Source organism: Staurois parvus, unplaced genomic scaffold (genome assembly GCF_062004578.1).
Source record: "Staurois parvus isolate SC_StPar_1 unplaced genomic scaffold, SC_StPar_1.0 ptg000011l, whole genome shotgun sequence".
Classification (NCBI taxonomy): Eukaryota; Metazoa; Chordata; class Amphibia; order Anura; family Ranidae; genus Staurois; species Staurois parvus.
The window spans coordinates 3,650,851-3,678,501 of NW_028317807.1; the positions used below are offsets into that span (position 1 = coordinate 3,650,851).

The 27,651-nt window shown below is 42.4% G+C and overlaps 1 protein-coding gene across 2 annotated transcripts in view; it reads left to right on the forward strand.

Annotated features, from left to right (window-relative positions):
* LOC149473717 (aldehyde oxidase-like) overlaps positions 1–27,651 on the forward strand; it is a 202,286-nt gene that overhangs the window by 146,976 nt on the left and 27,659 nt on the right. For both annotated transcript variants that reach the window (XM_089670160.1, XM_089670170.1), the window contains exons 21-29: positions 1,106–1,230; positions 3,538–3,671; positions 8,138–8,225; positions 8,534–8,620; positions 8,899–9,090; positions 12,567–12,794; positions 12,981–13,076; positions 16,168–16,296; positions 19,190–19,264. In XM_089670160.1, the coding sequence (XP_089526286.1) occupies positions 1,106–1,230; positions 3,538–3,671; positions 8,138–8,225; positions 8,534–8,620; positions 8,899–9,090; positions 12,567–12,794; positions 12,981–13,076; positions 16,168–16,296; positions 19,190–19,264 (1,154 nt within the window). The remainder of the gene's footprint in view (positions 1–1,105; positions 1,231–3,537; positions 3,672–8,137; positions 8,226–8,533; positions 8,621–8,898; positions 9,091–12,566; positions 12,795–12,980; positions 13,077–16,167; positions 16,297–19,189; positions 19,265–27,651) is intronic.

The following is a 27,651-nucleotide window of genomic DNA, read 5'->3' on the forward strand; positions in this document are numbered from 1 at the left end:
GACAAACCATTAATACTGATAGGGGTAACTATAGTGGTCAGCTTTTTTTCATTTATGTAAAACTGTTATCCCAAAATAAAAAAAAAAAACTATTGCTGTAACTGCTTAAAAAGTTTTAGTTGAGGTTTGGCTTTAATTTGTTAGTCGCCTATGTAAAGTCCATCTAAATCTATTAGTACATCTAACACTACGCTCTCCCGACAATGCTGCTTTCCAAGGGTGTCTCCGTCGCTTCTCCATAAATAGAGGAGTCACACTAAGGTGTCCTTTTATCAAACTGAGGTCAGTGGCGATCCTGAGGAAAATGTTCTCCGCTGATCATCTAGCACACAAAGAATCTCTCACTGACAGCCAGTGTATAAAGGAGCGATGTCAGCCCTTCAGTGGAGATCTGTGTGAAACTTCTCCCTCCAGATTCTCCAGCCCAGAGGTGGAGAATCGGGGAGACCGCAAACAAAGCAGCGGTAATTTACAGCTGATTCGAAAACTGTATGTTTGACTGATCTCTTACTGTAATCTTGCGAGATTACAGTAACAGCAGCCGTTTTCTAGAGTTTAAAGCATTTGTAGATCGCTTCTCTCCTCATTAGGAGAAGCGATCTACACCGCTCCATGAACAGGCATTCAGAGGAGAATGCCAGAGAACTGAGCTGCGGTCATTTACCACTGCATGATAAAAGGACACCTAAGACAAGAAGTGTTTTACTGGCTGGTTCACTAAAAATAAACCCAGAAAACAAATGCAGAAACCACATCTAAGAATTGGTCAGCTTCCATATATTCAATTTATGTTTGTAGGTTTTCTTGATGGAGATTAGATACGGACCAAAAGAAAACACATTCACAAATATTTACACTAATGAATATCCAAAGTATTTCCACAGCCTGCTAGTTCTAACTTAGAAAGTACCAGAATAATTCCCTGATAGAATAGGGATATTTGAAGACTATTTGTCTGCTCAGGCTATGGAGGAAGTAGAAGGCAATATTCCCTACAAGTAACTGGAGGGAACTATAATTTTTTTGCACATCTCTCTTGCCCCTCTGCACCAGTATAGAAAACGTGGTAATTTCACATACATGTACATTTGTGTGTCCATTGCAGGTGAAGTCCACATTAGTGGCCAGGAACATTTCTACATGGAAACACAAAGCATTCGGGTGGTACCCAAAGGAGAAGATGGAGAGATGAATGTCTACCTAGCAAGTCAGGATCCAACATCTACACAGGTAATATAAGAATCATTTTTTCTTGTTACTTTGTGCTTGCTTTGTGCATATAGCAACATTGGTTCTGTGAGGAGTATGTTCTTGAGCATAGCCTGTAGTATAGTTTCTTACTTTGGCCTTATGTATCAACATGTTTTTTCCCCACAGCAACTCAAATGCATACATTAATGGCAAGTCAAATGGCTTGGGCTCACAGTGGGGTTGATTTATTAAAACCGGAGAGTGCAAAATCTAGTGCAGCTGTGCATGGTAGCCAATCAGCTTCTAACTTCAGCTTGTTCAATTGAAATTTGTAAAGCGTTGCGCAAACTGTTGGCGCTATATAAATCCTGTATAATAATAATAATATTTGACAATAAAACCTAGAATTGATTGGTTTCTTTACAGAGCTGCACCAGATTTTGTACTCTCCAGTTTTAGTAAATCAACCCCATAGGTTCATTAGATTCTATATAGTTTGCAGTGAAGACTTCCCAGATCCCCGATCAGTGTCTTGTCTTTATTAGAATATCATCTTACCAAAATGATCATTCATTTTAAGTAATATTATTTTATGGACTACACATTATTTTAGATATTAAAACACAACAGCATCTCTAAGTAATAAGCTAAGTGAACCTAATAATACCATAATATAATAATTTCACGTTGGTTTACTTAAAGATCTCTGTTGATGGGCTTTTGTTCACATTAGAACTGCTTCTCTCCCCATATAAGTCTATGGGGGTAGAAAAGCAGCTTGAAGCAGGTACAATGAAGATTAGTAGGAGGTAATCTGCAAGTAATATGCACTTAGAACGAAATCTGAATGATCTCAGAAGCATATCGAACTAATTCCAAGTGCACATTGCATTTGCAGATGCCAATTAACACAGGCCCTAAGGGAGGAAAGTATCTGAACTTGTACCGGCTTTTTCCAAAGTCTATGGGCTCTGAGATCTCTCTTTCAGATAGTCTACCCAAACCTCTAGATTGTTAGTGGCAGGGGAACAGATGAATATGTATTGGGGTTTGTTGACACTGGAAATGCAATGGAAGCCTGTTAATCTGGTTAATCTGTGAGTATAGGATAGTCAGCAGATGATGTTATCAGCTATATATGATGAAGCAGCTTCTAGACTTTAAGTCACAGAACACAATTACAATGAGATCACATCAATGCATCTCCCTTTAAATGAGGTCAGTTGTTTTCTAGAATGCTAGGCTACCAGCAACAAAGCATGTCTCAGCAACAAGGAGCTGCCACATACAGCAAATAAAAAGCTATTTATTTTAATAGGGAAATTATACAATTTTGCATATGAGTACTTTGGCTTAACATTTGCCAGCAGCACTAGTAGCTCTATGCAAGTTTTATTCTCTTTGAAATGTCTTCCTATAAGGTGGCTGCTGTATAGATTTTGACAATTGAAGAGGAGAGATACACCAACTGACCCTCTACTAGCAAAGATGGCAATGTCATTATTAGTTAACTAACCCAGCCTACCAAAAAGATAAAGGCTAATTTCACCTTTTCAAAAAAAATAAAATAAAATAAAAGCACTTTTTTTGCACGTAAAAAAATTTGCATTTATTTATTTTTTTTCTAAGGAGCCTGCGGAGCATTGCACCCATGATCAGCAGATCATGGGTGCAATCTCAGGCTCCTGCAGACTCTCGGTACACTGTTTTCCCATACTTTGTATGGGCAGGCAGTTACTGAATGGCAGGAAGAATCAATGAACTATGAGAGTTCTAACCAGCGCCCCCACAGTTCATTGAGAATTACAAGCCTTCAGCTGCAATGGCTGATGGTACTTGTAGTTTAATCATTCACAGCAAACTCCACCCACAAGGTTGCGCTCTTTTTACATTGTGACAGTGGGTATGGGGTATAGGTATGCTGTCATGGGGGGGGGAGGTAAGGGGAGCAGAAAGCAGATGCTGTAACATGCTGCATCTTCCACCCTAAAAATGAGTGGAACATGTAACATGTTCCAATGGTGAACTAATCCTTTAAAAGCTAGGGTGGGGTTTTTTATTAGAAAGTCTGGCACACTTTTCAGAAATTGAGCCATGAATGTATCCTGTAATAACGGTTTATTTAGAAAATACAAATGATAGTCAAATTTAACGTAATGAACTGTAAAACAGAAAATAGATTTGGTGGAAAATTTCAAAAGAAAATGTAGCCTACTTCTATTGCTTATGCAATAGCATTTGGACATAAGCATGGACTTGTAAGGATGCCATTTTACTTTGCTAGATGCCTAGACGTGATTGAAAATAAACTAAAAAAATATTACAGATTTCTGTTTTTTTCTTTAGGGACTTGTAGCTGCAGCACTCAAGGTGCCTTCTAATCGTGTTGTATGTCATGTAAAACGAATTGGAGGAGGTTTTGGCGGAAAAGCGACAAAAACAGGTTATCTTGCAGCAATCACTGCAGTTGCTGCCAACAAGTAAGTTAAACTCTATACAGTGACCTGTGCGTGCCAGCAGCAACATACCTTAGCTTAGAGTCTACAAAGCAATCCTATAATGAGAACTGCAAACAAATTCAAAAATTCTGTAATATTTACCTAGATATGCTAATTGCCTGTGCAGGGTTTGCTTGCAGTGAACCTGGGATTTGTCCATGCCCCCCAGCATCAAATTATACTAACCTCCCCACACTTTGCCACCAAAAATGAAGAGAAATAGCTGGTAATTCTGAGTGTAGAGAGTATGTTAGTCACTTACCTAAGTCCCATGTGACAGTGCTGGTTTTCAGAGGTCAGCAATGACACTGTATCGTAAGTGATCGATAAATTATATGTTTGGTGGGTTTTCCCTGATCGAGCCTCTTAAGATGACACCTGCAATATATTGTTAATAAAGACAGTATCTATTACAGAATAAATGCAGCCAAAATTATTATTATTATAAACAGGATTTGTAAAATGCCAACAGTCTGCTCAGTGCAATACAGCAACATTATAGTTAAATACAAGAGGGTTAGGAGGGCCCTGCTCATCGGAGCTTACAATCTAGAGGAAGGGGGCTGGTGGTACAAAAGGTAATAACTGTGGGGGATGGACTGGTAGAAGGAATAGAAGATTCCATTATTAACTGAAGGCAGGATAGACTTCCCTGAAAAGATAGGTTTTCAGAGATCTCCTAAAACTTGGCAGAGTAGGTGATACTCTGATTGATTGGGGTAGAGGGTTCCAGAGGATGGGGGAGGCTCTGGAGAAGTCCTGGAAATGAGCATGGGAGGAGGAGACAAGGGAGCTAGGGAGCAGGAGGTTGTGGGAGGAGCGGAGAGTACGATTTGGGTGGTATTTGGAGACAAGATTGGTGATGTAATCTTGCAGAGTTATAAATGGCTTTATATGTTATTGGTAATGTTTTGAATTTTATTTGTTGGGCAATGGGAAGCCAGTGGAGGGACTGGCAGAGAGGGATGGCAGATATGGAACAGTTCGTAAGATGGATGAGTCTGGCAGCAACATTCATGATAAAAAGAAGAGGGGATAGCCTGCGATGAGGTAGGCCAATGAGGAGGGAGTTACAATTGTCAAGGTGAGAGATAACCAGGGAGTGAATAAGTTGCTTAGTAGTTTCAAAGATTAAGAACGTGCTTATCTTGGAGATGTTGCGGAGGTGAATTCTACAAGATTTGGACAGTTATTGGATTTGGGGCTGAAAGGACAGATGGGAGTCTAGGATTACACCTAGTACCCTGGCATGAGGGGAGGGACTGATGGTTGTATTATTGATCTTGATGGAGAAGTCAGGGCAGGGGGCACGGGCTGGAGGGAATAGTATGAGCTCAGTTTTAGAAAGATTTAGTTTGAGGAAGTGGAGTGACATCCATGCCAATATGTCACTTAGTTGGTTAGTAATGCGAGAGGAGACTGAAGGGGTGAGGTGAGGAGTAGAAAGATAGATTTGTGTGTCATCAGCATAGAGATGGTACTTAAAGCCATGAGAGTTTATCAAGTGACCAAGAGAGGAGGTGTAGATGGAGAAGGGAAGGGGTCCAAGGACAGAACCTTGAGGGACCCCTATAAAAAGAGGAAGTGGAGAGGATGAGACAGAGTTATAGGTAACGCTGAAGGAGTGCTGCGATAGGTAGGAGGAGAATCAGGAGAAAGCAGAGTCTTGGAAGCCAAGAGAGTGGAGTTTTTTGAGGAGGAGGGGATGGACAACAGGATCAAAAGCCGCAGAGAGGTCAAGTAGTAAGAGTATGGACTAATGGCCATTGGTTTTAGCAGTTAGTAAATCATTAGTGAGTTTTAGTAGGGCAGTTTAATTGGAGTGGAGTGAGTGAAAGCCAGACTATAAAGGGTCAGGAAGGTTGTTGTTAGTGAGGTAGGAGCTCACGTGATTGTAGACTAAGCGTTCTAAGAGTTTAGAGGTAAATGGGAACTGGGAGATGGGTCTTAAGTTGTTCAGGTTGGTGGGATCCAGGGAGGGATTTTTAAATATGGAAGTGATGTGTGCATGCTTTAGAGGGGTGGGGAAGGCACCATTAGAGAGGGAGAGATTGGAAATGTTAGTGAGGGAGCATAGGATAGAAGAAGAGGGTGACCGTTGTAGTTGTGAGGGGACAGGATCCAGGGGGCAGGTGGCGGGGCAGGCTTCTGAGAAAACATTAGTGACTTCTTCAGTAGTAGCAAAGTCAAAAGAGGAAAGTGTTGAGGGAGGTTTAGTATAAGGTATGCTAAGTGGGATAGATGTCTGTGGAAATGCCCCCACGAATTGTATCAATCTTGTTTTTGAAATGATTTGCAATCTCGTAAGCAGTGGTGGGGTACTGGGTAGAGGTGGTGAAAGTAGAAAGTTAAAAGTAGAGAAGAGATGATGACCCATACAATGGGTCTGTGCCTGCACTGCATGGTTAAATGGTTGTTTTTGTCTAGGGGCTCAGAGAACAAAGATATACTTACCTAATCCGCTGATCCTCTGAGCCCAAGACAGGTCCCTACCGCTCCTGAACCCCTGACGTCATCACTTCCATAGACCAGCTCTGGACATGAGAACGGCAGGGAGCGTGGTTTTCCAGAGGATTGGAGAAATGGGTAAGTATAGCTTTTCCCTGAGCCCCTGGACAAAACAAGCACTGAAACCATGCAGTGCATGCATAGCCCCTACTGTATGGGAAGATAAAAGTTTTAACCGGAGTTCTGCTTTAAAATTTAAACCGCCAACCCCCAAAATACACTGCCCAAAGCCATGTTGGCTGCTACCTTTTTCAGGCTTTTTGTTATTTTATAATTACCAACTGCATGTAACACATTTGCTGCCTCATGGGTTGCATCTCTAACTCACTGCACTGTATTCATTGCATTTATGGAGAAGCAGTAAGAGCTAGGGGAGGAGAAACAGCCATACACTGATCTTCCCAGTGAAAGGCTGTGCCAGGGTGACATGTCAGAACAAGTCTGATCATTGGAGGAGAGCAGGCTGAGTTCCCAGCACAGCAAAAGAACTGACTGTGCTGTGCTCTCATGCTTAGTGTGGTAGTTTTTTAATAGGAAAGCAGAGGGACTGATAGGAACACCAGGGGTTTCACACAAAGGAAACAATACAAAGAGAACAGGATACATTTTCATACAAGTACATGATACAGCAGGCACATATCAGGAATATGAAATATTGGGTTTACTTATTCTTTAATAAAGTATTCTGAATTTGAATAGAGTATGTGTCCTGTAGTTTAGAGAAGATAGCTAGGAAAGATAACATGATTGTGTAATATTTCCGTTAATTGCACAGAAAGTTACAAGGACACAAACTTTTTGGTGGAATAAAAAAGTATTTTTCTGTAAATTCAGAAAATATACATAGCTATTGCATCCAAGAGATTATATTCCTTCTGTTGCCTTTCTTCTAAAAGAGACTCAGCTGTAGAGCTTCTCAAGCATTTCTAGCCTGAAGAACACCTTCCCCCACCTTTTGCTTGAGTCCCCCCAGCCATGTATCATGGGCTTTACTGCTACATCCATTGCATTTGTCAGCAAGGAGAGCAGAGGATGTTCACAATGTGGAAGCGGCAAGCTTTTCGGCACTTCTGGTTTCAGAGATCTCATTCCCTGGTCATTGTGGTTGGAGAAGAAGCCAATCAAGCATTATTTGTGCTTGATTAGCTACATTGAAGTTCATAAGTGTCCAATAGACACCAACAGGGTGATTTACTAAAACTGGAGAATGTGAAATCTGGTGCAGCTATACATGGTAGCCAAACAGCTTCTAACTTCAGCCTTGTTCAATTAAGCTTTGGCAATAAAACCTGGAAGCTGATTGGTTTCTATGCAGAGCAGCACCAGATTTTGCATTCTCCAGTTTTAGTAAATCACCCCTCTAATGTCTCCTTAATAAGAACCTTTCAGTTCCAATGTGCTATCACATAGGGGGCTAGCTAGAATTTTATTCAACATTTTTTGATGTATTAATGTACTATTTTATAAATCCCTTAATTTCTTGCAAGGCTACATAAAACATTAAGCACTAGTTTTAACATACGCTGTTCTCTAAAAATGTACTAATACAAATACTTAACTCCACTCCAAAGGTGGTCACTTCATGCCAGCAATACTAACCCTTATTCATTATAACAGTTTGAAATAAAATTAGAAGTAATCAGTGTATGTCTCCATTCATGCACTTTTAAGTGAAATTTACTCTTTTCCCCACTCTAAATTTATTTCTGCCTGTGACCCCACTAGAAAGATTTTCCCTACAGACAGCAATGAAAACCTGTTGTAAATTATGGCTGAAGTTACACTTTAAGAAAAAGTATAAAAGTTTGTGTTCAATTGTAGAGAATTTCAAAATTAATGGAAAGCCTACCCTTCCTTTATTAGAATGGCTGTGATTCTGATCATGAAATTATTTTTAAGTGCTCCTTGCAATGTCTGAGAGATACCACTGTTTATTTTAGGACAAAGCGTGCCGTGCGCTGTGTTCTGGAGCGAGGAGATGATATGTTAATAACAGGAGGACGCCATCCTTTCCTAGGAAAATATAAAGTAAGTAAATGCAGTAGAAATTTAGCACAAAATATTTGGCAGAACTGTAAAGTCAGCACTCAGGATAAATGAATAAAATATCAGTGAATTTATTGATAACATACATTCTTAAACATATGAACTGTATTCTGTCTTGTTCATATTAAAATCTTTTGAAGACTGTCATCTTAAATGACACCCATAGTATTATCCCATGCTTATATCTTATTATACTGTAATCACAATGGAATAAGTGTAAAAAAGTATAGGGGCAATATATAGTTCAAAACTGCCATTAACAATTGTGGATATAATCTTTTCTCATTCAGGTTGGGTTCATGAATGATGGTCGGGTCACTGCTGTAGATGTGTCCTATTACAATAATGCTGGCTATACTTCTGATGACTCAGTCCTGGTAGGTCATTTTTTACTTAAAGCATTCCTCCTGTCTCATTTAAGGTAATGCTTACTTGTACGATACATGTTATGTTGCCTTGTAACCCACATGCAGATCTGTGTATCCATAGGCACATGTGTATTTAATATTTTAAATATTGGATTTATACTAATCCCTCTTGTATTGAACTGTATTGTTACTGTACTGTCTCCCTCCATAATGTAAAGCGCTGAGCAATCTGTTGGTGCTATATTAGTATATTATAATAATAATAATACAAAAAATTAATTTTTTAGGTAGTTGAAGTTGGTCTAATGAACATGGACAGTGGTTACAAAATACCTAATCTGAGATGTAAAGGTGTTGCCTGCAAGACTAATCTGCCATCAAACACTGCTTTCCGGGGGTTTGGATATCCACAGGCTGGATTTGTAACTGAAACATGGATGAGTGAAATTGCTATTAAGACTGGCCTTCCAGCTGAGAAGGTGAGAAAAACTGAGATTAAGAGAGGAGGCCAATTTTCTGTTACACTAGAAAAATCTGGAAGTGTGGGATTCTCTTAGTGTCACGTGACTCCATTTTCTGACATGCAAATTGTCTATTTCTTTCAAATCTAGTTTATATCCTATTTAAAAGAACACACTCCTGGAGCTCACATGAAGTTTATTTCATCTTTAAAGGAATCCCCTTTTTATATTGTCTGTTCTGTTCATGTCTTCTCAGATGATCTGTAGAATTAATTTTTAATCAAATCAAAATTTACAAGAAATCTATCCGATTGTCATTTGAAGATTTTGGCGGGAGGTCTTGAAGCGGAGTTCCACCTGAAAAAATAAAAATAAAAGTCAGCAGCTACAAAAACTGTAGCTGCTGACTTTTAAAATAAAGACACTTTGGTCCAGCAGTGTCCTCAGTGTGGGCACCCGGCTGTGACGGCTTGCGGCTTCACAGCTGGGTGCCAACTGCGCATGCGCGAGAAGCACTGCACTTTGTGAATGGCCCCATAGTCTTCTGGGACCTGTCACGTGTCCCAGAAGACTACGGGGAGGGAGGGGGGAGGACAACCTCCACTTCCGATCACCTATTCGATCGCAGCGGAAGTGGGAGTGGGTACCTGTCAAATTTGGGTATCCACTCCCCCCTGCTCCCCAAAGGTGCCAATCCTTAATGGGGAGCGGGGGACAAAGACTTAAAGCGGAACTTCCCTTTTTGGGTGGAGCTCCGCTTTAAAGTAAACCTGTTATTGTCTTATATTGGGGGGGGGGGGGAATTTGATAAATCTGCTGCACAACTTTTCTGATGTTAATCTTGCTAATGTATTGCGCCAAATTCATGACGCATTTGTAACACTTTTGGTTCTGACAGCAATTTGCTGCACAAAATGCAGATAGTTCTAAAATGCAATACTTTTACATTGTGTTGCAGTAAATGCGCCACTTTTATATTGTGAATGTGCCAAATGTAAAAGTGAAGCTAATTAAGACCATTTCTCTTTTTGCATAGAGAAAAACTGGTTCAGACAAATTTTGTGATGTGTCTCTCATGCATGCTAAAAGTGGCACAGTATGAGCCAAATTCAAAGAACAGGTTGTATACAAGTACATGAATTCGGTGCATTCTGAACCACTTTTAGAATGCATGAGAGACACTTTTGCAAAATCTGCCTCAGACATCACTAAATGGCGGACCACGGTCCAGATCTGGACAGAGTCGCTGTCCCGTCCGGACCCACCGCAGTCGTGCCATTTAAGAGCCGCTAGTTCTTCCACTCAGTCTCAGAGCTGACATCGGGAGGCAGCACAGCGTTGGAAGGGGGGTGGGAGCTGCCCTAGTTAACTGATTGGTTGGTTGCTAGGGTGCAGGGTTCTAGTAACCAATCACAAGCTAGTTAATAGAAAAAGTTGTGCATCTCCACCCCTCCATCCAGAACTGTGTTGCCTCCTGATGCCAGCTCTAGACCTGCCATGCCTCCCGCCCTCCATCCTGTGTAAGGTAAGACAGGGAAAAGGGCTATGCCCCTGCTATGACGGAGGGGGAAGGAAGCTGGGATGATATGAGGGGGGGAAGGCTGCCTTATATGCAGAAATGCAGAGAAGAAGTCCCTGACCCTTACTTTAAATTGTGCTGTACCGAGACACATAATGCATCATGGCACCATGCAGTTTGGAGCTCGCAAAAACGTTTGTCAATGTGCATAGGTACCATAGGACCTCTGCTGGAAAAAAAATTTACTGACTGGACTTCTGTGAATTTTTATTAAATACCCCTGCTGTAGACATTGAGCAACCCATTTTACCATTTCTTAAGTCTTTCATAAATTCAGATAATACTTGGGGTGTTACATTCTTTGCAAAGGTTTTAGGCATATGTGAAAAATGTTGTAAATTAAGAATGCTTTCAGAAATAGAAATGTTAAGAGTTTATTTTTATAAACCTAACAAAATGGAAAGTAAATGACCAGGATAGAAATCCAAATGAAGTGAATATGTGGTTTGGCCACCCTTTGCCTTCAAAACAGCATCAATTCTTCTGGGTACACTTGCACACAGTTTTTGAAGGAACCCAGGAGGTAGGTTGTCCCAAACATCTTGGAGAACTAACCAACCACAGATCGTCTGTGGATGTAGACTGCCTCAAATCCTTCTGCCTCTTCATGTAATCCCAGACAGACTCCATGATGTTGAAATCAGGGCTCTGTGGGGGCCAAACTATCACTTCCAGAACTCCGTGTTCTTCTTTACACTGAAGACAATTCTCAGTTACATTGGCTGTATATTTGGGGTTGTTGTCCTGCTACAGAATACATTTGCACTCCTCCCTGATGGCATGATGGATAAGTATCTACCTGTGTTTCTCAGTACTGAGGACAGCATTGGTCCTGACCAAATCTCCAACTCCATTTGCAGAAATGCAGCCCCATACTTGCATTCTTCACTGTTGCCTGCAGACACTCATTATTGTATCACTCTCCAACCCTTCAGCAAACATACTGCCTCCCGCTACAGCCAAATATTTAAAAGTTTGACTCCCCAGTCCAGAGCACCATGTTTTAATGCATAGTTGAGTCGCCTAGCCTTGCTCCTATGTTGAAGGTATGGCTTTCATGAAGACCACTTCTGGTCAGACTTCTCCAGACAGTAGATGGGTATGCCTTGGTCCCACTGGTGTCTGCCAGTTCTGTGCTGATGGCACCACTGAACATATTCCAGCATTGAAGGGAAGTAAGCATGATGTGTCTTTCATCAGCTGCATTAAGTTTCCTTGACCAACCACTGCATTTATGGTCCTCTTTGTGCTTCTTCAAGCACATCTTGAAACCCTAGTCTGCTTTGAAATACCTTCCTTGGAAAGACCTTGCTTATGCAGTATAACTACCTTGTGTCTTGTTGCTGTGCTCATTCTTGCCATGGTATATGAACTGTGACATGAAACGGTCTACCGCAATCTCACCTTAGTCTTAGTGGAAGAGACAACCTCACCTTACTAGAAGAGTTTGGCTGTTTCTCACCCAGTTTTAAACCTACTACACAGCTTTTTCTGTTTCAGTTAATAACTGCAACCTACATAAGAAATCAAGGATCATTAGCACCTGCTTGGTATAATTGGTTAATCATACCCCTGACTCTAATCCTACAAAATCCCTGACTTTGTGCAAGGGTACAAAGTGTGCAATTGTAGGAATTGATGCTGGTTTGAAGCCAAAGGGTAGTCACACCAAATGCTGGTTTGATTTAGATTGTTCTTCTTTTCGTTCACTATGCATTTTGTAGATTGTTAAAAAATAAACAAATAAAATATATCTTTTGGAAACCATTCTAACTTTACAGCATTTTTTAACACCCACCTTAAACCTTTGCACAGTACTATATATATATAGATGAGGCTGCTTCAGTTTTTAAGAACTGTTCTTTTTTATTGCACTGTTATTTCATTTATCAAAAAAGTTTAACTAATTTTTCAGGTTAGGGAGATCAATTTGCACAGAGGGATTGGCCAAACGCACTTGAAACAGGAGATAGATGCTAGAACTTTGATAATGTGCTGGAATGAGTGCATGGAGAAGTCTTCTTACCATAACAGACGACTGGCCATTGAAGAATATAATAAGAAGAATTACTGGAAGAAGAAGGGACTAGCCATCATCCCCATGAAATTTCCCATTGGATCCGCTGCTAAATTTTTTGGACAGGTATGTTTATCTTTATCATGTAATTTTCACATTTTAGTGAAGTGTGTGTGTTTTTGTCAGTCAGGTTTTGACACAGTGACGTGACATGACCATGTTTTTGTATATGCTGTGCTTATTATATATTATAGAAATTGGACCTTAATTCAAAATGGTTAAAGTGCAATTTGTTACTTTGTTTGGTTGTAGGCTGCAGCCCTTGTCCACATCTATCTGGATGGATCGGTGTTGATTAGTCATGGTGGGGTAGAGATGGGACAGGGAGTCCACACAAAGATCATGCAGGTATATGTTCAAACAGTTGTTGATTGATACCGTCTTTCTATGTCAGCAAGCTGAAATGCAGCTCACCAGTATATCTCTTTTGGTATATCTGCTCTTGCTCTGAGACTCCTAGACAAGGTTGTTTTGAAAAAATGGGTCTTGTAATTTACATCAACCACATCAAGAAAGTGTCCTGTACATAATGCTGTGGGCTTGTTTCTCTTTTATTCAGCTGGCCTTCAGGTAAAAGTGATCTGGATGGCCAATCATTTTTTCATCAGATAGATTCATCAGAAGATGCCCCTCCCCCCCCCCCCCCCATAGTTCCTGGGCACTCTTGACTCTCCTGGGAGCCCAAGACTACAAAAAAAAATTCTCAGGATAGCAAGCAAAAAATTAGGCGATCATCTATTCTTCCCTCCATTCTGTACAGAATGAACCTGGGTATTTCTAACTGTCTAGCTCTCAAACCCTGGTACTTTTGTCTAGGAAATCAGCAAATGTATTTATTATTTTATTTAACTTTATTTATTACAGGTACCTCTATAGCACCATAAATTTATGCAGCACTTTACATGTGTGTATATATACATATATATTGTACATTCACATCAGTCCCTAACCCTCAAGGGGTGTACAATCTAAGGTCCCTAACTTACATTCATACATATCCATACTAGGGTCAATTTAAACAGGATCCAATTAACCTACCAGCATGTCTTTTGAATGTGAGAGGAAACTCCAGGAAATACCTGGAGGAAACCCATGCAGGCACATGGAGAACATGCAAACTCCAGGCAGGTGGTGCCGTAGTTGTGATTCGACCCAATCACGCTAGTACTGCCAGACGGAAATGAACAGCATAGTCTTCTTTGGCTTCAGAGTATATACAGTAGATGTGAAATCAGGGAGGGAGTGAGGCATAGGTCAGCGAGGTCTGTCCTCAATTTTTGTAGGCTCCAATTTAGGACAGTTAACTATAATGATTTAAGTAGTAGAGCTTCTGAAGAAGCTAAGTGTCTTGAATGTTGTTTGTGTCTTCCAAGAGGGAGGGAGTAAGTTGATAAAAGTTCAGACAATTAATGGGGTGCCAAGCCATGAAGAGCTTTATAGGTGAGCATGAGGATCTTAACCACTTGCCTACTGGGCACTTTTACCCCCTTCTTGCCGAGGCCAATTTTCAGCTTTGAGTGCTGTCGCACTTTGAATGACAATTGTGCGGTCATGCAACACTGTACCCATATGACATTTTTATAATTTCTTTCACAGAAACAGAGCTTTCTTTTGGTGGTATTTAAGCACCACTGTGTTTTGTTTTTTTTGTTGCACTATAAACAAAAAAAGAGCAAAAAATTCAAAAAAGTTTTTCTTTGTTTCTATTATAAAATGTTGCAAACAGGTAATTTTTCTCCTTCACTGATGTGCACTGATGAGGCTGCACTGATAGGCAGCACTGATGGGCACTGATAGGCTGCACTGGTGAGGTGGCACTGGTGGGCATTGATGAGGTGGCACGGATAAGTAGCACTGATGGGCACTGATAAGCTGCACTGATGAGGCAGCACTGGTGGGCATTGATGAGGAGGCACTGATGATGCTGCACTGATATGCAGTAATGATAGTCACTGATAGGCAGCACTGATGGTTACTGATAAGCTGCACTGATGGGTACAAATGGGTGACACTGACTGGCAGCACTGACTGATAGCACTGATGGGCGCAACTGCTGGGGAGCACTGATGGGTGACACTGCTGGGGAGCACTGATGGGTGACACTGCTGGGGAGCACTGGTGGGTGGCACTGATGGGCACTGGTGGGTGGCACTGTTGGGCAGCACTGCAGCTCACTGATCATCAGGGCACTGATCATTTTTGCCCTGACGATCAGTCTCGATCTGCTCTGTGACAGCTGCTGGTTATCGGCAGTACTTTCCTCATGCTGTGACAGCGTGAGGAAAGTGCTGCTGATAACCGGCAACTGTATTTACTCCGTGATCTGCTGTGTCATTAGACACAGCTGATCACGTGGTAAAAGGCCACTGTCATTGGCCTTTTACCTCACCGTGCAATCAGCTGTGTCCGTAGGACACAGCAATGATGGAGATCGCCGGATGCGTGCCACTGGGGACACGGAGGAGGGCGCGTTCTGGAAAGATGTCATATGATGCCCTCCCACAACTGGGTAACCGCGCTGTAGCCGTCAAGTGGTTAAAGTCTATACAAAACCTGATGGGTAGCCAGTGCAAGGATTCTATGATAGGGGTAAGATGGTCACTTGTACCAGACCCAGTGAGGCTTCTGGCTGCAGAATTTTCTATACATTGAAGTCGAGTAATAGTGGATTTAGGTACACCAGCGAGTAGAGCATCTCAGTAGTCAAGTCGGGAGAACACAGTTTTATGGATCAGCTTTTCAGCTACAGTGTATGATAGTCATTTTTTAATATTTAAATTTATGAAAGGTTTATGTACTTTTCATCACAGTGTACAGAGTACAATAGTTAGGAGTGTAACACCATACAGAATGCAGCTCTCAAGTAGGTAGTGTACAGCACAATGTACAAAGTGCAGATGTCGTACATTTGCTACATAATGCATGGTACAGCATGCATCAGTCAGAAGTATGTAATATAAACACTGTACACTCTGCAAGGGTAAGAAGAATGTAATGCACAGCACAAAGTAAAGAATATGGTGGTCAGATGTGTTTAACATGTATTGGTGGGAAGAACACCATATATTGGTGCCCCTTTTATTGCTTTCAGTTTTTTCCAGTGGGTAGAAGACTGACTCTAAAATTGGTTGATAGTGGAAGGAAGACTTCCCCATATATTGGTGTTGGCGAGAGAAAGATTGCCTCTGAATTTAGAAGATGACTGCATTAATGTTAGTGTAATGGGAATGCCCCAGTATTGGTGTTAGTGGTTAGTTATCTAAGAGATGAGAAGAGACACTGTGTGCTGAATGAAATGTCAGTGCTACAACTAAGCAGGGTAGTCAGGTGAGTCATGATGTGGGCACCACTGTAACCAGTACAGATTTATTTTATATACAGGCAGAATACGCTTTCATGAAGAAAAATAAAGTATTTTGTCATGTCCCATGTCTTCCAGATTGCAAGCAGAGAGTTGGAGATTCCTATTTCAGAAGTTCATGTTTGCGAGACCAGCACAGGTTCAGTCCCCAACACAGTGGTATCTGGTGGCTCTCTAGGGACTGATGTCAATGGAATGGCAGTGAAGGTAAACATTTTAATTTATAACTTTGAGTAATATGACACATTCCTTTACGCTTGACTGACTGGAATTTTCAGATTGTACAAATATTTTCAATTAAATACAGAACTCTGAATTTTCATGGCTGTATATTTCAGACTAGTGTGAGGCTTAAAGCGGAGCTCCACCCAAAAGGGGAAGTTCCGCTTTAAGAACTGCTCCCCCTGCTCCCAGTTAAGGATTGGCACCTTTGGGGGGCAGGGGGGGAGCAGGTACCCGAATTTGACAGGTACCCACCTCTACTTTCAGTCCGATCGCCTATGTGATCGGAAGCAGAAGGTGTCCTCCCTCCCTGTAGTCTTTTGGAACACGTGACAGGTCCCAGAAGACTACAGGACCATTCATAAAGAGCAGCGCTACTTGCACATGCACAGAAGCTGCAAGCTGCACAGCCGGGTGCCCACACTGAAGATGCCGGCCTCCTGGAATACAGGACGGCCAGTGAAACGGGCTGCGAGGGACTCACCGCGGGACCGAGGGATAGGTAAGTGGCTATTTTTTAAAAGTCAGCAGCTACAGTTTTTGTAGCTGCTGACTTTTATTTTTTGACAGGGTGAGTGGAACTCCACTTTAAGCTGGCCTTATCTTGTTAGGTTTTTTTTTTTCGGTCAACCAGGGGGCTGACCAGAAAACCACTAACAAATTCCTTCATCCACACAAATGAGGTGGATGGAAGCTGGGACATTGTATATGGACAGTGGATCTCACTGCTGTCAAAATACATTGGGCAGAGGCTGCATCTGATTGGTTGCAGCCACAGTTCAAGAAAGGTTTTCCAGTATGTCCCTTCAACAGAAGGCAATCAAATGATCGACTTCTCTTGAGTAAGGATTGTCACGAACAACGCACGCCCACGGCAACTAGCTAACCATTGCATGGCCTGTGATTTAGGGTAAGAGGAAAGAGAGGGACTTACTTTGAGCATATAAGACTTGCCGTGATACCCTTTCACGCCCGCACTACCTCTGGCCACCACTGGAGGGAAACCCCACTCCAATCTAGCTGGCTGACCACACACACAGGCAGATACAAATCTTAAATACAATTTGGTGCACTCCAAGGATTGGGGAGCAGTCTAGCAATTAGCACACCTTGCTAGGATTCTTCCAGTTATCGTACAAGCTAGAACCCCGGTTTTAATCACTCTTCCACTGTCCACACACCCCCACACCAGACACACTATAAATGGTATCTTGCCACCACCCAACAGTTTGTCCACAGACTGTTCTTTCTCCTGGGCCACCACACACACACGCAGATCTCCGTCTGGAAGTTCTGCTACTTTACAATCTGCATGCAATCTGCCAACACACAGTGCAATTGCCTACATATTGGCAATGAACTTGGAACGAGCATATGACACTAGAAATACAACAATCTCTCCAGAGATATGAGCCCTATTTAGTACACAGAAGTCACTTATTAATTTTATGATTTACTATCCCAAAAGTGGGCAGTGCATAAAATATGTACAGAAAAGAGAGTTACAAAAAAGACATACACAATTGGCTATTCATTATGAAATAAAAAGGGAATAAAAACAGAAATAAAACTTTTACCAAGATCTAGCCTGTGACTGGAGCATGTCAAAAGAATGTCCGCGATTTGCCAGTCAAATGGAACCAGATCCGTATGAATCACGCTGTTCATATCGCAGGGTCCTCAATTTATTAAAATATGGATGTGGGCTGGACTGTAGCCCTTGGTCAATCAACCTTAAGGGAGGTTCCTGTACAAGCCCACAGGTCGTTTTGTGTTCTGAAGTACCCAGAGCTGAATGAGCCACAAATGGTTCGGACCACTGGGCCAAGAATAGGATTTCCGACACCAGCCCATCAGTCTGATCACGACAGTACCAATCACCGTTCACCTGTTGCAACAGTTAGGTGCCATATAACCTGTTTTGTGTGTTTCTCTGGGATTCTACAGAGGCTACAAATACAATTTTACATAGATGTAGCCGAAAATGTGTCCAATCAGAAGGAATTATTTGCATCACTATGTAACTAATATTTTATCTTTTATGAGAGATGAAATGGATTCCTCTGATCTGTTGGTATAAATCAAAGGTGGCAGACATTTCAGAGCCTTCTCCCTGTTCCCTGTCTCCTTCTGATTTGTGTAGCCAAAATGGATAGTAATCTTCTATTAGGCTCAAGAAGGTGGCAATCTCTGACTACATAAATTATAAAGTTTTATTGGCATCTAGGTGTCAACTCCCAGCCTAGAAGCTTGCTCTGTCCTTTCAAATGCTGATTAAAAACATATGTCTCTGACTGATTAAGGTATGCTGTATCTCTAATAACACAGGATTAAACTACAGTATATCTACTATTGAACTACTCCTACAGATCACATCATATCTCAGCTACTGATAAAACTATTCTACTCCTAGATTTATGTTACAGGGCCATACACTGAACAGAATCTGTCTGGTTCCTTCTGGACTAGATGAACTTCAATCATTGTATGGTCAGCTTTAGTGAGGCATTTTCAACCACTCCTTAAAGCCCAACTCAAGGCAAAATGTTTTTTTTTCATGCAGTGAGGCTGTGCCTGAACTGCATGGGTTAACTGCTCATGTTGTCTATGGGTGAACACAGAGCCTATACTCACCCAATCCTTCAATCCTCTTGAAAACAGCACCCCCCCCCCCCTCCAGCAGTGGATTTTTCCTGCCATCATCACTACAGAGCAGGTCTATGGGCATGATGATGTCAACAACAGTTCTCTGCACAAGACCACATAGGAAAGAAAAATTGCCCAGAGTTTTGCTTTAAGTAGTGAAGTAGGCTTAAGACAGATAAATTAACTCCAGTGTTCCTCTTCATTTTCTCAGTCTTTTCTTCTTTTTTTATAGGTTGCTTGTCAAACTCTTATGAAACGCCTGGAACCCATTAAAGAGGCTAATCCCAAAGGTTCATGGAAGGACTGGGTAAGTATTGCTATGATGATTTTTTTTGGTTAACATTTGGAAGTGCTAAATATAGCATTCTGCTACTTATTGAAATATAGCTAAAGGCACCAATTTTTTTATATTTTTGGATTTAGTGGAGAGGGATTAGAACACCTTTCAGTTTTTATCACTGTCTGTCTCACCATTAGGGAGATTCCCCCTCTCCATTTGTCCTGTTTACCATTATCATTGAAAGTGAAAGTAAAAGAAAATCACACATTTTGGTTTGTCCCCAGAAAAGTAATAGAGGGGACATCTTCCAATGAGGACACTACTTCTGGTGACATGGGGGTCCCCAAGTAATTCCGTTCATTTGTAGGGATTTCCTCTCACTTCCTGTTTGGCTATGGGGCAGGTAATGAAAGAAAATCTACGCAATGGGACACAGAGGGCAAAAAAAAAAATCTGACAGGAGTTACTTCCTTACTATATCCAAAATGAAAAAAAAAAGTTTTGCCCATAGTTCTACTTAGTAGCTCTAAATGTCCTGTATAACATAAAAAGAGAAGAGCACTTTTTGTGTCCTATCAGCAGCCCTGAAGGGTCCCTGCACATCTTCAGCTTTACATTCTCATGGTTCATGCATAATCTGTCCACAACAGTGTGACAACCCCCATACCCCAGAGCAAAAACGAGCCTGATTGGATGAATAAAAAGTTAAGGCTGTGGGCCATCTCCACTAACAATACACAGCAGTTGGGGGACATTTCTACAGTCACAGCATACAAACACATACACAATGTTGGAGCTGACACGAGGTCAGAACACACACATGGAAACTCAGTTAAAAACACACAGATGGGGTGAATGAACCTGATGGGGAATTGAGAGACTAGTTCCTCATCAAGACCACGTTCCTTTTAGTTAGCAGTGCACAGCAGTGGGTAGATCCATAACTGCTATTAGGGCCAATACCAGCTTTTAAATCTACCCACTGATGTCCCCTGTCAATCAAAAGCAAGATGGACCTGATGGCGCCCACCCAACAAGCGCTGTAGCCCTGGGGACTAGTTCCGCATCAGGTCTGCCTATCCTGTAAGCTCGTCCTTTTCTAAATTTGGGCATGGTCATATTTGAATAATGACATCACCAGTATACTTGCCCCCTGGCTGAGGATAGAGCCCTGTGGGGAAACTGCCACATTGACAGCTTCTGAGCACAACATTCCACTGGTATCTCTCTACACCAGCTCAGAGCTGGTCTTAATTACTACCAGTTTCCCAATCTGTGACCTGGCATTAGTTCTTTAAGAATCTGTTGTTGCAATAGATAAAGTGGAGGTAGCAAGAACTCCCTGAATATGTCGCCCTATGTGTGTAACACAAAACTGGTGCAAAAGCTGAATTAGGCACAGAAAGGGGACAACCACCAGAATAGTGACATAAGTGCTTGATTGAATTCCCCAGGAAGTGCTTGTAAAGAAGGTGGATGTCTGCACAAGCACAAATAATTATTAAAGTGGTAGTAAAGTCCTTTTTCTTGTTTTTTTCCTAAAAGCAAGCCTATAATAAAGCTTACCTGTAGGTACAGTAAATATCTCCTAAATGTGCAATGTGTAGGAGATATGTATTTTAGCAGCGCCGATGATGCCACTGGTCCGTGCGCACTGCACTCTCAGTGAATGGCATACCATCCATTGAGAGAGCTGTGCCGTGGCCCCATGCACGCGCATGAGTAGAAGTGACATCATTGTGGCTCGGGCGTTCAAACGTCCACAACCCGTGAACCTGGACTGAAGACCAGGTGAAGATGGAAGCCCTGTCAGCACACCGCTGGAGGGCTTTATTTTCAGGTAAGTCTTTCATAATGTGCTAGTATGTAGTTCATACTAGCACATTATTCTCCATTTTGTTTTGCAGTTCACTTCTGCTTAATGCACAATGGGAGACATCACTTTTGGCTTGGCAGATGAACAACTGCAAGCTATTGTAATGGTCACATGATTACAGTATGCAATGTATTTGTAATTGTCAGATTATTGCTGTCTTTGAAAACTGCAGTAAAGTAACATGAAGCAAAAATTCCTATAAGAAAATTTTTAGCAGCATGGCAACAATTTGACTCCTTGTCAATTCTTCAGGCAGACCTGACTGGAAGCTCAATGCAGCTTTATGGGCCAAGCCCGTTTGGGACTGTGTCCCTTTCCATTTTTGTGGACCTAAATGTGACGGATCAGAGGTAGCCTGATGTATATGGACAGTGGAGTATCCATAGAGCTAGGTTCTCTGGACACAAACAGAATGGGCACAGATGTAAAAAAATTTACATCCATCCTGTTTACCTCCAAACACCTCAGACACTGATTCATGTGACTGAGCCTTTAGGCCTTGTAAATAAGGTGGCTGCCAATACAGGTCAAGTAATTCATTACCAACATACATAGACTTACAGAAAGATAACATTGTGTCTACACTTATACAGTATACAGAGTTATGCAGGTGGGGTTTGGGATTTATACAGTTATCTTGACAGGGGACATGTGCTAAAACTGTGATAGTATTGGAGTACCTTTCTGTCCAGATTGCTGTACAAAATTTGTATTTTTATGTGACACTAAAGGTTCGTTTTTTTTTTTATCGTAAAATAACAAACATGTCTAAACCTACCTGCTCTGCGCAGCCCCGATCCTCATCTTTTCGTTTCCCTGCTACCGCTCCTGGCTCCTCCCCCTTGAGCAGTGCCCCCAGGGTAAGCTGCTTGCTCTGGAGGCAACGCTGCGTGCTCGTCCCCGAGCCGATGCTCTATGCATCCATAAGACACATAGAGTTGCTGCCAAGGCCATCTTTAATATTGATCGAACATTGGGCAAATATTTTTTCGGGGCTCCCCTAGCCACCCCCCCCAGCCCCCCGCTAACCCATTGGTTCTTAGAGGTTACTGCACATCATTACCACTCACTGATTGCTTGCTAGAGGTTACTGCACATCATTACTGCGAACCTATTGGTTGCTAGAGGTTACTGCACATTGTTACAGCTCACTGATTGGTTGCGAGAGGTTACAGCACACAATCTCCTCCCTTCCTCCACACCACAGACTGTGGAGGGGACAAGACCCACCAATAGACAGAAAATTCTATAACCTGTTATTAGCAATGAGCATAGCAGAGAACACACAACTATGAAGGTTGAATGAGTCCAGGTAGGAACAGAGCCCAATGTGAGCAGCATCTCCGAGGATGGGCTGCCAGGGTACATAAAGAGTGCAGGGTTTAAGGGGGCACTACATACAAACTGCATGGTTGAGGGGTGCACTTTGTATGAAGTGCAGGGTTGAGGGGTGTGCTGTGTACAGAGTTCAAGGTTGTGGTGTGTATGGAGTTCAAGGTTGTGGTGTGTATGGAGTTCAAGGTTGCGGTGTGTATGGAGTTCAAGGTTGCGGTGTGTATGGAGTTCAGGGTTGTGCTGTGTATGCAGTGCAGGATTGAGGGGTGTGCTATGTATGCTGTGCAGGGTTGAGGGGTGTGCTATGTACAAAGTGTAGGATTGAGGGGTGCGCTATATATGAAGTGCAGGGCTAAGGGATGCGCTATGTACGGAGTGCAGGGTTGAGGGGTGCTCTGTGTATGGAGTGCAGGGTTGAGGGGTGCGCTGTGTATGGAGTTCAAGGTTACACTGTGTATGCAGTGCAGGATTGAGGGGTGTGCTTTCTTTGCAGTGCAGGGTTGAGGGGTGTGCTATGTATGAAGTGCAGGATTGAGAGGTGCGTTATGTATGAAGTGCAGGATTGAGGGGTGCGGTATGTATGAAGTGCAGGGTTGAAGGGTGCGCTGTGTATGGAGTGCAGGGCTGAGGGGTGCTCTGTGTATGGAGAGCTGGGTTGAGGGGTGCGCTGTGTACATAGTTCAGGGTTACACTATGTAACAGACACCCACGACTGGATATCTCCATCAAGAAGCTGCTTCTCAGGCCCTGGAACACGAGACCAGTGACTCTGGCTATTGTTACCCCAAGATCCAGACGACACCAGATTTGAAGTAAGCCAGAGGTAGACTAGTTTATTTTTAACACAGATACAAGATATATACACTCAAGGGACAGTCCCCCTCAATGCATAATGACACAGGGTTGGGCAATCTACATTTAGTAACAAGAGACACACAGGTATTCAAACTTCACACCAGCAGACAGTCCCATCAGGAGGGAGGACTGCTGGAGACACCCCCCTCCCCAATAAGCTAATACACATAAATACATACATCCCATAATAGTTTGCTCCCAAGCAAGACGAACAATAGAACAATGGGATGAAGCCACACAATACCAAACAATCCACAAACCCCACTCCACCTATCTCCTAGACATGTCTACACAATATTAGGACAGATCACCCTGTACCCCTAACAAGCACAGGGTGACTTACACATAATAGGGATATGGGGAGCTCAGACAGGGGTCTCCCCACCTCTCCAAAGTAAGCTGGGTTCCATGGGCCCCCATCCAAAGTGACTCCCGTCACACACTGTGTGTGGAGTGCAGGATTGAGGGGTACGCTGTGTATGGAGTGCAGGATTGAGGGGTGCCTTGTGTACGGAGTGCAGAGTTGAGGGGTGCGCTGTATACAGAGTGCAGGGTTGAGGGGTGCCCTTGTACAAAGTTCGGGTTACACTGTGTATGGAGTGCAGGGTTGAGGGGTGTGCTGTGTACAGAGTGCACAATTGAGGGGTGCGCTGTGTACGGAGTGTGGGGTGTGCTGTGTACATCCAAGATTTAATTTTAGAGCTCACCCATCAAAAACACACACACACACAGACATACACACACATATACACACACGCACATATATATACAGTAGGGCAAAAAAGTATTTAGTCAGCCACCAATTGTGCAAGTTCTCCCACTTAAAAAGATGAGAGAGGCCTGTAATTGGCATCATAGGTAGACCTCAACTATTAGAGACAAAATGAGAAAAAAAATGCAGACAATTACATTGGCTGATTTGGAAAGAATTTATTTGCAAATTATGGTGGAAAATTTGGTATTTGGTCAATATCAAAAGTTCATCTCAATACTTTGTTATATATCCTTTGTTGGCAATGAGAGGTCAAACGTTTCCTGTAAGTCTTCACAAGGTGTGCACACACTGTTGCTGGTATGTTGGCCCATTCCTCCATGCAGATCTCCTCTAGAGCAGTGATGTTTTGGGGCTGTCGCTGGGCAACACGGACTTTCAACTCCCTCCAAAGGTTTTCTATGGGGTTGAGATCTGGAGACTGGCTAGGCCACTCCAGGACCTTGAAATGCTTCTTACGAAGCCACTCCTTCGTTGCCCGGGCGGTATGTTTGGGATCATTGTCATGTTGGAAGACCCAGCCACGTTTCATCTTCAATGCCCTTGCTGAGGGAAGGAGGTTTGCACTCAAAATCTCACAATACATGGCCCCATTTATTCTGTCCTGTACATGGATCAGTCGTCCTGGTCCCTTTGTGGAGAAACAGCCCCAAAGCATGATGTTGCCACCCCCATGCTTCACAGTAGGTATGGTGTTCTTTGGATGCAACTCAGCATTCTCTCTCCTCCAAACACGACGAGTTGTGTTTCTACCAAACAGTTCTATTTTGGTTTCATCTGACCATATGACATTCTCCCAATCCTCTTCTGGATCATCCAAATGCTCTCTAGCAAACTTCAGATGGGCCTGGACATGTACTGGCTTAAGCAGGGGGACACATCTGGCACTGCAGGATCTGAGTCCCTGGCGGCGTAGTGTGTTACTGATGGTAGCCTTTGTTATGTTGGTCCCAGCTCTCTGCAGGTCATTCACTAGGTCCCCCCGTGTGGTCCTGGGATTTTTGCTCACCGTTCTTGTGATCATTTTGACCCCACGGGGTGAGATCTTGCGTGGAGCCCCAGATCGAGGGAGATTATCAGTGGTCTTGTATGTCTTCCATTTTCTAATTATTGCTCCCACAGTTGATTTGTTCACACCAAGCTGCTTGCCTATTGCAGATTCAGTCTTCCCAGCCTGGTGCAGGTCTACAATTTTGTTTCTGGTGTCCTTCGACAGCTCTAGTGGAGATTGGAGTTTGACTGTTTGAGGTTTTGGAAAGGTGACTTTTATACTGATAACAAGTTCAAACAGGTGCCATTGATACAGGTAATAAGTGCAGGAGAGGGGCCTCTTACAGAAGAAGGTACAGGTCTGTGAGAGCCAGAAATCTTGCTTGTTTGTAAGTGACCAAATACTTATTTTCCACCATAATTTGCAAATAAATTCTTTCCAAATCAGCCAATGTGATTGTCTGGATTTGTTTTTCTCATTTTGTCTCTCATAGTAGAGGTCTACCTATGATGCCAATTACAGGCCTCTCTCATCTTTTTAAGTGGGAGCACTTGCACAATTGGTGGCTGACTAAATACTTTTTTGCCCCACTGTATGTATAAACTATGGAGAATTTTTTCCTTGCTGGAAGGTCCAAAATAGAGCATCGAAAAAAGGTAAGCTGCAATTTGTAAAGTTGCTATGTGAATGAGGTCAAATCAAATATAGGTTTGTTAGGTAGGTGTTATCCCAATTTGGCTGCAAAAGTAGAAATACAGTTGTGACCAAAATTATTCAACCCCCAATGCTGTAAAGGGGTTTAGGGACTATAGTGTACATTTGGAATTGTATTCAGAATCAAATCCTACAAGGACGTTGTAACTACCCAAATGCAACTAAAATGACATCAATTGTTTATGTAATACAGTAGTAAATGGTTCTTATGTGGTTTCTTCATTGCCACAATTATTCAACCCCTTAAAGACTACCACTCTGAAGAACAGAGGTTCATACAGGTGCTTTCCATCAGGTATTGAAAACACCTGTGGATGTCACCGAGCAGCAATCAAGCATAATAAGCACCAATTAGGCAGCTTTAAAATGACTGTGATACTCAGCTCCTTCTAGACATTTACTGGTGTGGTTACAAACATGGTGAAGGCAAGAGAATGGTCCAGGAAGACAAGAGAAGAGGTGATTTCTCTTCACAGGAAGGGCAATGGCTATAAGAAGATTGCAAAGATGTTAAACATACCAAGAGACACCTTAGGAAGCATCATTCGCAAATTCAAGGCAAAGGGCACTGTTGAAACGCTACCTGGTCGTGGCAGAAAGAAGATGCTGACTTCGACTGCTGTGCGCTACCTGAAGCGTAGAGTGGAGAGAAGTCCCCGTGTGACTGCTGAGGAACTGAGAAAAGATTTGTCAGATGTGGGTACAGAAGTTTCAGCCCAGACAATAAGACGCACACTGCGTAATGAAGGCCTCCGTGCCAGAACTCCCAGGCGTACCCCCTTGCTGTCTCCAAAGAATAAGAAGAGTCGACTGCAGTATGCCAAAAGCCATGTGGACAAACCACAAAAGTTGTGGGATAGTGTTCTGTGGACTGATGAAACAAAATTAGAACTGTTTGGGCCCATGGATCAACGCTATGTTTGGAGGAGGAAGAACAAGGCCTATGATGAAAAGAACACCTTGCCTACTGTGAAGCATGGTGGAGGGTCAATCATGCTTTGGGGCTGTTTTGCTTCTGCAGGTACAGGGAAGCTTCAGCGTGTGCAAGGTACCATGAATTCTCTTCAGTACCAGGAGATATTGGATGGAAACGTGATGCAGTCCGTCACACACCTGAGGCTTGGGAGACGTTGGACCTTTCAACAGGACAATGATCCCAAGCATACCTCCAAGTCCACTAGAGCATGGTTGCAGAGGAAAGGCTGGAACATTTTGGAGTGGCCATCGCAGTCACCAGACTTAAATCCGATTGAGAACCTCTGGTGGGACTTAAAGAAAGCAGTTGCAGTGCGCAAGCCTAAGAATGTGACTGAACTGGAGGCCTTTGCCCATGAAGAATGGGCGAAGATACCCGTAGATCGCTGCAAGACACTTGTGTCAAGCTATGCTTCACGTTTAAAAGCTGTTATAACTGTAAAAGGATGCTGTACTAAGTACTAAGATTGAATGTCACTTGGGGGTTGAATAAAACTGATAATGCTGTGAGCACAGAAAAGACATTTGTGGTTATTTCATTATAACTGTTATGTTATATTTGTCTGACCTACAAGTGCCTCTTTAATGTAAATGTAAGCAAGATGACTGAATGATCAAAAGCAATGTCAAACTGGCCAAAACACTCAATTTCAGTGGGGGTTGAATAATTTTGGTCACAACTGTATACTTTAGCCCTTTTGCTGCCAGATCCATTTTCGCATTTTTTTGCACATACACATGTTTAAAAAATCATTTTAGGCCTGAAGATTACACAAAACCCCAAAACGTTATATATTTTCTAAAAGCAGTTACCCTAGAGAATAATATAGTGATACTTCCTATTTTTTTATGTCAAACGATATTACCACACAGGTCTAAGAAACTGAAAATTTCAG